The sequence below is a fragment of the Limulus polyphemus genome, unplaced genomic scaffold (genome assembly GCF_000517525.1).
Source record: "Limulus polyphemus unplaced genomic scaffold, Limulus_polyphemus-2.1.2 Scaffold542, whole genome shotgun sequence".
Classification (NCBI taxonomy): Eukaryota; Metazoa; Arthropoda; class Merostomata; order Xiphosura; family Limulidae; genus Limulus; species Limulus polyphemus.
The window spans coordinates 211,331-225,331 of record NW_013666152.1 but is presented as its reverse complement, the minus strand read 5'-3'; the positions used below and the strand labels follow the sequence as shown (position 1 = coordinate 225,331).

At 31.1% G+C, this 14,001-nt stretch overlaps 1 protein-coding gene across 1 annotated transcript in view; it reads right to left on the bottom strand.

Annotated features, from left to right (window-relative positions):
• Nucleotides 1–14,001, bottom strand: part of LOC106458987 (rho guanine nucleotide exchange factor 17-like) — a 74,828-nt gene that overhangs the window by 17,394 nt on the left and 43,433 nt on the right. The window contains exons 8-13 of the mRNA XM_022385357.1: nt 10,948–11,039; nt 10,570–10,646; nt 9,405–9,595; nt 7,847–7,884; nt 6,980–7,091; nt 3,551–3,637 (exon numbers count right to left, since the gene is read on the bottom strand). Coding sequence (XP_022241065.1) covers nt 3,551–3,637; nt 6,980–7,091; nt 7,847–7,884; nt 9,405–9,595; nt 10,570–10,646; nt 10,948–11,039 — 597 coding nt within the window. The remainder of the gene's footprint in view (nt 1–3,550; nt 3,638–6,979; nt 7,092–7,846; nt 7,885–9,404; nt 9,596–10,569; nt 10,647–10,947; nt 11,040–14,001) is intronic.

Genomic DNA, 14,001 nt, shown 5'->3' with positions numbered 1-14,001 from the left:
AAGATGACTGTGATGTCTCACTCCCTCCACTGTTGATGGCCTATAGGACAGCAGAGCATGAAGCCAATGGATACACTCCAGCAAAGTTGATGTTTGGTTGGGAACTTCGGTTGCCAGTGGATCTGTTAACAGGATGCCCACCTTATGAAGAGTTGCCTAAAAATGTGCAAGAGTTCGTGTTATCTGAAAGGATGGATGATATTCATCATCAAGTGCATTCAAACTTACAAACCTCTGCTGATTCCATGATGCTATGTTATGATAAGAAATCTACTAAAGTCAGCTTTGTACCAGGGTACAAGGTGTAGTTGTATAATCCCAGGAAGACCAAAGGGAAGTCTCCTAAGTTGTCTTCTTCATGGGAAGGCCCATATGACATAGTGGATCGTCTCTCAGACGTGACTTTCCAGATAAAATGTGGTCGGTGAGGTAAGCAAAAGGTGGTGTATGCCAATAGGCTTTGGTGTTATCACGGTCCAGGACATTTCAGTTGGGACAAAGTGAACAACAGAACAAATGACACTGCTGAAGACGTGTCACCTGAAAATGCCATTGTCGAAGAAGAAACTACTCGGTTTTGAGAAGGGAAACAGTAAAGCCCTTGATGAAGTTACTACCACTGATGTGACTGTTACAGATGATAGGACATTTCCGGATGGAGCAGATGAACCCCACATGAAGCAGAAGCCAACGAGACAGAGACCAGTACGGAAGAAGATACGTCCCGTAAAATTAAGAGACTTTGTTGAATTTTAATTTTGTGTTTGTAAATTCTGTACATTTAATTAAGTTATTGTTAATTGTTTATTGGTTTAATGTAAGTGACTATTGTTCGAGACAAACAATACTAAGGAAGGGGCAGTGTTATGACAGCGGTAGTCACGTGACGCTGGTAACACGTCATAATATTCTAGAAGGATCAGGGAACATCATGAATAATCCAGTATGTGCTAGGCACCCTCTATTCCTGTATATAAGTGTGCCTGATAACGTGAGACAAATTAATCGGGATTAGAATTGCAGACAGACAGAGACGGACAATTGAGTCAAGCGTGGTAGTGAAGTGCATGAATCGTTGTGAATTCTAGTGTGTGTTTAAGTGTATTGCAAAGTTGTATTGAGAGGGATTAAACTAGTTTTATTTAAGAAAGGACTTGTATCGCTGAAGTTTCTCGGAAATTAACAAACGAACACAGACGTAACAAATCAAATCAAACGTGTAATAGTTAAAATGTAGATTTACTGCCTTTAAATTCTCCTAAGGTGGTTTAACACCATCACCATTGGTAAGCAAAATCCAAAAACTAGTTAAATGAAAATACAACTCAAAATATGTAAATATATTCAAAGACATGCATCTACATTCCAGATCAGGTAATGTCTTACAAATGTAAAAATATAAAGATGCTACCAGAGACATAACTAGATGGTAAACATTTTAATGAATAACCATGAAAACACAATACAACTCCTTATGAATATCTTCATAACACAGATAAGTGCCAACATATCTTGGGAACTCTGATATATTAAGAAGCAAAAGCCACCTTGAAAAAAAATTAACAGGATGAGTGATATAATAGCAAACAGCAAGGAACCCTGACTGGGGAAAGCAAAAATTTATCCAGGTCAGAATGTGCACTCCCCATCAAAAGTAAATGGAGGAACCATAGTAAAGAAATAATAATTGAAGAGATGTAAAACACCACTAATAATATACAAGTTCTAGAAGTATCAACAAGATACAAACCTAAAAATGATGCTCAGGAACATCAAGAAAAACATTTCCATTGAAGGATTCAAATAACTAGTAACAGCTAGTCTCATTTTTAGAAAGAGTAAGAGCTTAACCCTATTGCTATGGGTCATGAGTCAAAGGCCATGTCATATTACATTTCTTGACTCACATTCAAAATTTTATTGAACTACTATTTTATGAATGTAGATTATAATTCAAAAGGTGAACAGTTCAACAGAAAGACTTTTTCTTGAGCTATGACACACTAAGAAGGTAACCGGATGTTCAGACACAGTGTTTATTAAAACAAAATGGCACTGAACTCTAGACAACTGAGAAGCTAATAGAAATAATTAATAAAACATACTGATAAAAAAACTGTAACTTAATTTTCCAAAAGTAACATTTTATCTGCAAGCTCCTGAAAACTAAAGAACAGGAACCAAGCATAATTCCAGCATTATACAAAGAAGTAGTTAATTCTATACCAGGACAGCTCAGTAAAAAGTTTCTTAAATATGGAGACGTGAAAATCCCATACAGTAAAATTGCCATCTAAAAAGAAATATGAGAAGGAAGTTCTCAGGACAGGTTACTCTTGGCAAAAAATACCTTAAATAGCAAGTAAGCAAATGGGGACTATTGCAATTAAGATAACTGACAAACTGACTCATGCACAAACTCAAGATTCTTAAAACTCATATTTTGACCTCAGAAAATACAATACAACCAGAAGAAGAAACTGTTGAATCTTAGAAACCTAAAGAAAGTAGGTTAAAACCTTTGTGTGGTATTTTGGTACAATGTTTGCTGACAGAAAAGTATTAAGCATCAATAAAGCAGCAATTTCCCAAAATGTTATACAGAAGAAACAAAATAATATAAACAAAAGAAAAACTTGCAAGCACAACTGTTCAAATTAACAACAGTCTTTATTTATACAATTAAAACGTGTTGAGGCTTTAACTAATACTGGCCAGCCCCTAAGTTTGTTGAATAGAGATATTTGGTTTCTCATGCAGAGAGAGGGTTTTTATATCTGCGTAGGTCAAAGAAAAGCATCAGAATAATGAAGATATCACTTGTTATGTCACACAACCTTCACACATCTGATTTAAAAGGATTTCACAAATTACATGTAGAACACCTGACTGAATATACCTAAATAAAGATATATTCTTAGTAGTTATGGAAGGGTGAAATTTGGTGATGAGAGAAATATTGAGAATGGTCTCAACTTTAGAAAATAAGAAAGAGAAAGCAGAGACCTAAGAGTAAGTTTTGCCACATCCTCAAAATCAAAAGAGGCCATACCTGATGACTAACAGGAATAAATTAAGAAATTTCTAACTTGAAGGGGCATCACACATCATAGAACTCAGAACATAAACATATGAATTCTTGATATTGAAGAATTACATGCAAAAAATAAATAAGTTTAAGAGTTGAGTGACAAATGGATTGAAACTGTATTATGTGTATATGTATGTTTTATTAAACAATATTAAGATTGGTATTTGTGTTTTAAGTGAACTTTATGCATACATTCAACACCCCAGAAACAAACAAAGGGTTGAAGGAAAGCTACTGAAGGATCTTGTGTTGTACCATTGTACTTTTCTAATGGATTTTCAGTGAATTAGGTTCACATTGAGATAAATTCTTGTACCTTTAGTACATTTATTAAGTGCCATTTGACTACTGCCTTTTAACATTCATTATACACTGAGAATTTAGTAGTAAGTGCACATTACTTTAAAATAAAATTTAATTCAAAAGTTTGAAATGTTCTGAACAAATCTAAATACTTACAAAATACAGTGGACTGAGGCAGAGTGCTGTATTTTAAGTCTGTGCTTTTTGATAGAAATGTTGTCATTACAGTTGTAGATATGGATGCTGGAAGAGAATTAATACAGATGCAAAAACTTTAGAAGCAAGTATATGAATCAAAAGCAGATATTGAAATCAGTATAAATCAAAAACATAAATAATTATATATGTATATGTCCATAAAATATAAAACTTTTATAGATTTAAGCTTAGAATACAAAGATATATTGTGTATAAATAAAAGCATGAGCCTATTTTGGTTTTAGCCAGTCATAAATGAAGTCACTGAAAGATGGTACAATATTCTATGCAGTTTTATATGTGCCTTCTAATTAGGCATGTATGCTCTTACTTTTTGATTCTCCGCTTGAAAAATTAATCCAATGGATATGAGGCATTCTGATGACTAAAATATAGAATATATTACCTATTAGCAAGACAAGGCATTCAATTTATTATAATAATACTCAGTTTTTGTCTGTCCTGAAAATATTCTTACTATCTAAATGTGCAATGCATGTGCACTTCATTTCAACAGATGTAAACGAAAGGCAAATGTAAATATAATTTAGTAGAAATTTTGTACAACAACATATTAAAAGCTTATCAATGTATTTAAAAAGGTCTAACGTTAGGTAATAGAATAACACTATGTGTATTTATAGATAGTATGAAGTAAGGAAAAGTTTAGCCTTAACTAAACTAAAGCAAAAAACATACACAAGTTATAGTGTTAACTTATCTTTTTATCAACTACAGGCTGTACTAAATAAAATCTTAGTTAATATTAGGTCTAAGACAAGTAGACTTATACATTTCAATGTCTAAAATTAGAATTCTTTTGTATTATTCTAGAAATCCTGAATTTAAAGAAGTACTGTTGTAATAAAGATACAAATCTGACTGCAAATCTCTTCTGGGTCTCTGCTAGTTTTACAAATAATTTTCAGTTTGTTAAGAAAATGTTAAACAAATCTGTGTACTTCTAATTTGAGTAATAAAAATACTAAAATGGCTAAATTTAAAAATACTGCAACTTACTAGCCCTCAGAAAACTACTATTATAACTTAAAACTCAAGGCACTTAAGTTCCAGTTGAGCTCAGCTAAATATGGTAGCTATAGTTATCAGTTAAATCCTGGATATAACACCTACTGTACCTCAATTTTTACTTTATCTAAAAAAAAGTAAAAAGCATGCCAGTTTTTAACAATTGCACTTTGGCATAGGTGTAAATGATGGTGCATAATAGATTAAAAGGTCTTAAAAACATTTAATAATAAAAATCCTCTAAATTACAGAGTTAACATCTGGCATTCAGTGTTTATGTGTATTATAAATAGACATTCTTCTTCATGAACGGTTTTTGTGTATATACAACTCTGAATTATTTTATTAACAATTAATATCCCTTGAATATAAGGAAAAATTAAGATAAAAACATCTAAAAAGGTGTTCTTAATGCAGTATTTTATCGTGTATGTAAATTTGTCTACCATGTATGCCATATCAATCATTGGTTAGAGTAAATATATAAAATTCCCCTTTAACCAATCATTAGTGCCATAGGTTGTCTCTTTTTCCAACTAGCTAAATACCTTGCCACCAATATGTACTGTATCAAAAGCAATAAAGAAAGCTGCTCGATAAATTCTGCCACAAGAAATGAAGAACTTCAACCTACAACCATAAGATCGATTTGTGAGTTTTGACATCACAACCATGTTTTCCATCATCCCTATCAACCTAACTCTACCTGTGTTATGGAAAAAGCTCAATGATGATACTATCCTTGAACTATGAACTACCCTAAATGGTAAATCCATTATGGAGCTACTGACACACTGCACCAACAGTACCTATTTCTAATCACAAAATGTTTCTTTTGAACAAAAAAATGGTCCAACCATGGATTATCCTTGATCTCTCCACAACCTTTCATAACCTATATATCAAATACTTCAATTCCAATCTCTTAAATTCTCCCATGCTTGAATCACGTCTGTGAAAAAAGATATGACCACACCTTTCTCATCTGGCTTCACCTCCTAGACACATAACGGGCTTTCCTTCAGCATCTCAATACTCTTGACCAAAACATGATGGTTACCATATGAACCAAAGAAAATGGTTTCCATACTTTTCTGGACACCCGCTTTCCTTGACATGAATATTACTTCAAAGCAATCTACAGGAAACTCACATTGGCAGATATATATGTATCATGTTTAACCCTCTATTCTCCCTTAGAAGAGATATCATACACTTTCTTTCCGGCCAAGCCATTAAAATCTGTGACAACAACCAGTTTCAAAAAGAAAATGAAACAACAAATACACTAATCAGCACAACACTGGAAAAACAGGAAACTTTAAGAAACCTTCTACATCAAAATTCATGAATTATCACTGTACTGTGATCAAGGCATGGATTTCAATCTCATGTGGACTCCTTTCCTCTAATGCAAACAAAGCAAGTATCTAACCATACATCCATGTACACATCTCAATCTCCAGTTAACTTCTGATAACATCACTCTTCTTATTATCTGAGACACATAACTTTCTACTCGAACCACTATCTGTCACACTTAAATCCTTCCTTGCTTCACCTCAACTTTATTTTAACATATCTTAGGATTTCACTCACACAGCTCTTAATTACAACCCCTTTCAACAATATTTCACCTAGCACAACTTAGCCAATTAAAACTAACAAAGATATGATCCAGCAGTTTGACACTTTGCCAAAAGGTTCTAAAGCAGGTGTAGTTCACAGAAGTCTCCAATAAAATATACGAAAAGGTTCAGATTAATAAGTAACTTATTTGATTTTTGATGATGACTATAGCAAGAAAAAAAGACAGATGAGAAATGCAGGAGTGTACCAAAAATATGAGTTCTCTGAACATCAAGAAATTCTCTACTTGTAATAAATTGTATCAGATAAAACTAAGAACAATGTATTTTTTGAAATAATAGTTTCAAATGTTCTGAGTGAATTGTGTTCTGATATTTTCACTATATAGTCCTAAGTGCCTAGAGAGTTATCAAGTAATTTTGATCAGTGTATATTTTAAGTTGTCACACAAAAATATACTAAGAATCATGATTTTTTGGAAATGGACTGCCTGTATTAAATATGTGGTACAATATTAAACTTTGACAAATTTTGATGTAAGATGTCCACTTGTCCATATTTGTTTAAAATCATTGGACTTTTAAAATTTCCAATATAATAGATAGATGTAAATTCCAATATAATCGAGATTTGACAAATGCATCTCATCTTTGAATTACTGGCATATATAACATTTTTACTTCTATTACAATTATTCCTTCATGTAAACTATGATATAATATTAGAAATCCTTAGTGAATTCGGTACAAATGTGCAAATAAAGCTCACCAGCCATCTTCAGTACCAAGCCACATTGTTGGTTGATTGTTGTAAATTAATTCTCTAGAGTCTTCTCTTGACAAGCAGTGTTCATTGCTAAGTTTCTTAGATGAATCATCATCTAATAAGTACCATATTAAATTAGTAAAGCTTAGTATTACCTTCAAAATAATCATAGTTTCAAACATAATCTTGGTTAATCAATTAATAAACTTCATATAGTTTAATATCTATCATTAAAATGTGAAGAACCTCCACAATCAAAAATGTATATCAAAGAAATTAGAATTATAAGTAAAACAAACAAATTTTATGTACCAAAACACATAGGTGCTATAATGTGTTGGTACATTGCATTTGCTCATGATCTATTGCTGAATAAAGCAGACTATTTTTTTTACCTTACTATCCTAATTTCTATTTATAATTGTTTATACATGTATTTTTGATTATCTCACACTCATGTACCCTAAAACAGTTCTTTGATATTAATACAAAGTTATGTTTTGTAGTTTTAATTTAACCTAATGAAATTATAAAGAGTTCAATCCAAATAACTAGTCAACGTAATCACACCAAATTGTAATGATTTCCCCTCTGCTGCAAATAACCATACATCACTCTAGTGCTATTTTAAAGATTTCTTTTATAAGTTTTCTAAATAAATCATACTGTCATATACAAACAAAACACTTTTATTAGTTATATGCAGTAATTATATTATAATTTCCTAAGCTTTCTTAAGTACTAGAAAATTTCACACATGTTTGTGATTATATTTTAGTACAACTGAACAAAAGTAATGAATATTCATCACTACATCATTTATGCTGGTATCCATTATGATGTGTAATACAATACACTTTTTGTACAAACCTGGGAAATCATCAGCATCATCATCTGTACTTGCTTCACTGGAAAAAAAATTATGAAGTTATATATATATATATATATAAGACTGATATATCTTATCCATGAAACAACGTATCTTATAACAGTTTGAAAATAATTTCTGGTCTTTATATTGTGAATTTTTTAATATCAACATTCACAGTCTTTTATCAGAACATTTCATTTAAATTATTAACAAAATTTTTATGTGTAGCATCATTTCCAGGATTTATTTATATTTAAGAAATTGGTACTATACAAAAATGCACAAATTTAATTACGTTTACTTTAATTAAGTTAGTTTATGATCACATTCACAAACACTATTGACCTAAAACTTCAATCTGAATATAACTGTTATTTTTAATTGTAAATAAATATTCAAGAAACAGTATTTTTAGGGATAAATGAGAAATATACATTTCTAGTTCCCAACTTCACAGTCAATTCTATATTAAACTACTTATCAATTTATGAAATTTAAGGTATAACCACAGTCTACGAGTGTTTATGACTATTTTGTATTGTTTGATATTGAGTTTTACATGTCTTTTGTCTTAGAATGAAACTTATATTAGTATAGAAATTATATTTTAAAAACTCAAAAGAAATGTTGAAACCAATATGTTTTACATCTTTAAAACTGATTTTATATAATGTTTTATTTCATTTTTCTGTTTAAATGTGTCATATTTCAGAGACAAATATATCAAAGATTACTATCGTTTTACAACACCGAAACAGGTGATTGGACAATTGATTAATAACTTATATCACAGAACTTGCAGCTAAATCCTAAAAGCAACAAAAATGCAGCATTGAATTTTAATTCCACCTTGTATATTGTTATCTAAGACAGTGGTTCCCAAACTCTTGTAGTCCGAAGCTCCGTTGATGTGAATAAAAAAGTTTGAGGCCCTCTAACCTATAACTTTAGCATGGAGATTGAAAAATAGTGCTGTAGTAAAAAATGATAACATCTCCATTTGACATAATGTATCATTTAATTAATTCAAAATAATTTTTATTGGCTTATTGTTTACTTAGAATTAAAATTAATTCATCTTCTTTGTTTTTGGCCTATTTTTGGCAGCCCCAGGGGGGAGGCATGGCTCCGACTTTGGGAAACACTGATCTAAGAGGTGAAATGCAATGTTTTACTACTATACAACAACAGCCTTCTTGCTGTATGAACACATTTGCTGTATTTCTAATGTTATTAAGGATTAACTACACGTACTGGTGCCTAAATGTATACTTTTTTAATGTAATTTAGTTAGCTCTTATGAAACTTATTCTGACAAAATCCATTCATAAATATTCATGCTTAAAGGATGAGTATCACAGTTTGCATTTTTTAGGTTTAAATCTAAATTTTGATTTTAAGATGACTGTTTATATTACAGTTATCCATCAATCAATATTACAAAACAAATCAAACTATTTTTCACTGACAGACTAACATACATTCATATAAGACCACAAATACAAGTTCTCATAAAAATAAGAAACATAAGTTTTTAGGGTGTTCATCAATACTCACACGGAATTGGCTGCAGGAATTGAAGTTATACAGGTAATCCTAGCATTGCAAATGCCACTACAAGAAGTTAATGTTGGTTCTGGCTGTAGACTTATCACACAAACTTGACCAGTATAACCATCACTATTACATACCCAAATGTCTTTATGGCCTAGCTGATTTAAACCTAACACTGATGCTGCACAAGTAAACTGAAAAGAAAAAAAGAAAACTGTAAGTAAAAAAATGATTGATAAATATTTGAATAAGTTTTAGGAAATATTTTAAAATAATGTCAACTGCGACATGCATGTTAAAAAAATTAAAATTCTTCTACTTTTGTAAAACCTTAAGTTTCATTATAGCATGCCTATGAAATGGCATGAAACTATCTCAAACAGTCATCATGATCGCAGACAGAAGATTGAAATTCCATAATTAGGAACAAACCCAATCCTTCTTGCTTTGAGATCATAGGCTAACCATCAAAGTTACTTAGCTAGTCCTAAATCAATGCAGTGAAACATGTCTTTTGTAAGAAATAAGAACCAGTGATCTCAATTCATTAATTTCCAAGTTTAATAATATCGATTATGATCTCTTTTCCTTTTAAGATCAAAAGAGAGCAGAAGTCCAGATGATTTTAACTCAAAATCCTCTAGGAAGGTTCTTAATAACATAGGGCCATCATCTAATTGTAGAAATTGTTTCTCATTCATAAATTTTCTAACAAAACCAACTGAAGCAATTAGCAACAATAAAGAAACATTTCTACCCCAAAACAAACTCGAAACTTATTTTCAGAAAAACTTCTAATATTTTGGCATAGTGAAGGTTACTCTTTTAATATGTAATAATGTTTTTACTCTTAAGAGAAATAGTTGTGGATATAACAGTAAACAGCTTACAGCTCTACTGATGAAGTCTTTGAACCTTAAATTATATACACATATGTGTTTTTATTCATAAGAAGAACTTTCATTATGTTATACTTTACTTTTCTAGTTCTAATTCCCGAGTGTTTGGAAGTACCTAATGAAGCTAAGCTCTCCTGTCCAAAGAGAGTTTATTGGTTGTATAACCAAAATATATTACTTTGTTTTTGTGATGTTATGTGATTTGCATGTTTTTTTTCTTTCTCACCCCATAAGAAATAACTATATAATCTAAAATAGGTATAAATTACCTGGAGTCCTGCTCGGGTTTTGTGAATTGGAACTGTGTAGAGAAAGTCTGGTGGTGGTCGCTTATCAGTGGAGTGTGCTGAAAAAGAAAAGAAAAAACAATGGAAAATAAGAAAATGGTTACTTCTTTTCAACTTTATCTACTCTGTTATTTCAAAAGCCATAATAAAATGCACTAAAAATTAATTTACATCATATTATTTACATAAACCTTTCTCATTTTCTGTCATATTTGTTTATACTTGTCAAATTGCAAATAATAATAATACCAATATACTAATACCAAACTTTACTTAGAAACGTTGGTTAGGTGGCAAAATATAATAAAGTGTTTATAATTTCCTTTTTCTTCTTTACGTCAAAAAAGAATGCATCATCACCTAGCTTTTGTTTAACTTCGTTGAATGCTGCTTCCCATGATGACCTTTTTTCTGGGGTTGGATAGGTAATGGTAATTGTATCTTCGCCTTCCCTGAAAACACAACAATTAATAAATAGAATCAGAAATATAATATAAGAAATAATATAAAAACATTGATAAAACATTAAAATTATTAATGATTTTAATTACTTATATCTAATTACATCGAATGACATTAATAATTAAAAGCATAACAAACTGGAACTTGGAGTTGGAAGAAGATATGATGTCTTTTACTAAAACTGAAGCCCCCCAGTGGCACAGCGGTAAGTCTGCGGACTTACAACGCTAGAAACAGGGTTTCGATACCCTTGGTGGGCAGAGCACAGATAGCCCATTGTATAGCTTTGTGCACAACTACAAACAAAGGAAAAGTGAAATTTGAAAACTTGAAGGCGATTAAAATATGACATTTTATAGATAAAACAAAACGCTGAAAAAATAAAACAATGCATGGGGACAATATGAATATTATATTCGAAATGGTTAATAAAACCCCGAAAGTTTTGAACAAACAAAGACGAACTTTACGTCCAGCTATGTAATCCCTGTATCATATTTATATATTTTCTTTGATATATCGTCTATGTCTAATTATGTTGAAGTTGTTACCAACAGGTGGACAACATTTTATTAATTACAGCTTTATCATTTGAAAGGTAATATCAAATATTTCACTAGTGACATTATATATTCGAGTACTAAAATTAAAATATAAAAAGAATATGATTAAGTCAATTGAAAAATAATTAATTTAATGTATTTTTCTTTTATCATGGTGAAAACTGAAAACCAATATATGTAATTATATAGGCCAGGTATATGCAAATACTGTTATTATTGTTTGTAGTTAAGCGCAAAGCTATACCACGAGTTATCTTAGCTCTGCTCACACGGGAATCGAAACCCTCTTTCCTGCATTGTAAGTCCGCAGACATATCGCTGTGCCACTGGGGGGCTACTGTTATTAATATGATTATTCAGATCTAAGCATTTTCTTGATTATGTAATGATAGCATATGAGGTTCATAATACACACTAAGAAAATAAAACTAAAGAAAAACTTTTTGTGAAAAACTAACTTAAAAATTCTAATGTATGTAAAAAGGAAAATTAAACAATAAAGAACCCCGGAACGTTATATTTGTATATTTTGACATAATTTCAGCACTTATTGAAATAACGAAAAGCACGACAGTCACTTAAAAAAAATATACAATAAGTTGCATAATATATTGAAGGAAGCATTTCACGTACGCAAGTAAAAACAAAATTTATATCACAAATGCATTTAATTGCATTTTGTATTCAAAGCGAATCCATTAGAAAAAAATATAACGAATGTTTGTCCTAATACATGAAAATTTGTTAGATAATATAACTTAACAAGAATAATTTTGTTGGAAGGAAAAAACGTAATGAAAGAAAAGTGCTAGTGTTGACCTTTGAGTTCCACCTGATTGTATATTATAACACATTTGTTAAAATATATATATCGAATTTACTACAAATATATTTTTGCTTATCATGCGATTAGTTTCATTAAAAAAAACAAGACATTGAAACATCGAATTGTTACGTATTGGTCTTATTATCACCAATGAAATGGTCTTTTTATCTGACCTTTCATGTTGAGCATAATTAGTATCATTTCTGGATTAAGTCCGACAACTGTCTTATTTTTTTTTAAATTTATCTATAGACATTTTAAATTAATTGCTTTAAACATTGAAGTATCCAAATAAACATTTAGGCGCATACATACCACAACTCAAAACTAACCAAATGCATTAAAATCAATTATAATAATGAGTACTCATAACATAGATGTTATTAAGATGCCAGGAAACATCGCATGGACTTTTATCGATGCGCTTCACTGCAATCAACGTTAACATTATCTAGAATTGCGTGACAGTTCCGAATGGCTGCTACGTTCGTTTCTACAGATTGGTTCACAATCTGACACGTTTTATCAAATATATTTAAACAGTCACATTTAAAATCCCAGGAAATCAAAGACGAAGAATTTTAACTTGGTGGCAGATATTGCAATTTTCGTAGTATAACTGCTTCAAACTATTCTGATATATCTAATTTCAGCAGTCAAAAACGACGATTAACGAGTATGAAGTTTACTTCACGTTAGTTTCTTAAGTTTAAGGGACCTTGTATAACATGCGAAAAACTGAGTGGCATGTCTTCTTGGAATGTTAACTAAACATGTCACTAAATAAATATACTGAAAACAGAATCACATGTATACATTTCAAGAAAGGGAATGACACTTATTAAAGGTAAATATTGCAAGATTTAGATACTAATAGAACTTATATATTAATATCAATTTATCAGTTGTATTCAAAATCCGCCAAACAGTACTTGAGTTACATCTTGAGCTGGAGACAGACGAAGACAAGCAGCTGACGCATTAAATTGAATGAATAACCTCTAGAACTCTCTTACCAAGCTTTGTGATAAATGTCTGCATAACTTTCTGGAAAACAGATCATAATTATTTAGTCCAACGCGGAAACGCGAGTGTATGTAGTTATTTATGCCTTATGCCAGCTTTGTTAGATCATATGACACTTCAAAAATATTTATTTTGTTCCCGTGATGTAATGTTATCTTGAAGAAGGGATATTTTTCACACGAGCCCAACAACTAACGTTGAATGCCTATCGGTGTGTTTGTGGGTGCGTACGTATATATCTATGTGTGCATGTTTAGACATTGATATTGTTACGTCTCCGTTTGTTAATTAACTTTCCGTAACTTCGTTCCGACGAAACTTTAACGACACAAGTCTTTACTTAATAAAACTGGTTTATTCTTTCCGAATATAACTCTGCGATACACTTAATCTCAATACTCGCGCTAGAACAACACTGTAACGAACGAACGTTAACTTCAACAATACCGTGTGACTGCAGTTCAATTACTCACTCTCTACACACACATTACATTCCCCTCTTTTATATACCAGCCTACCCTATCTAGCAATTACTAG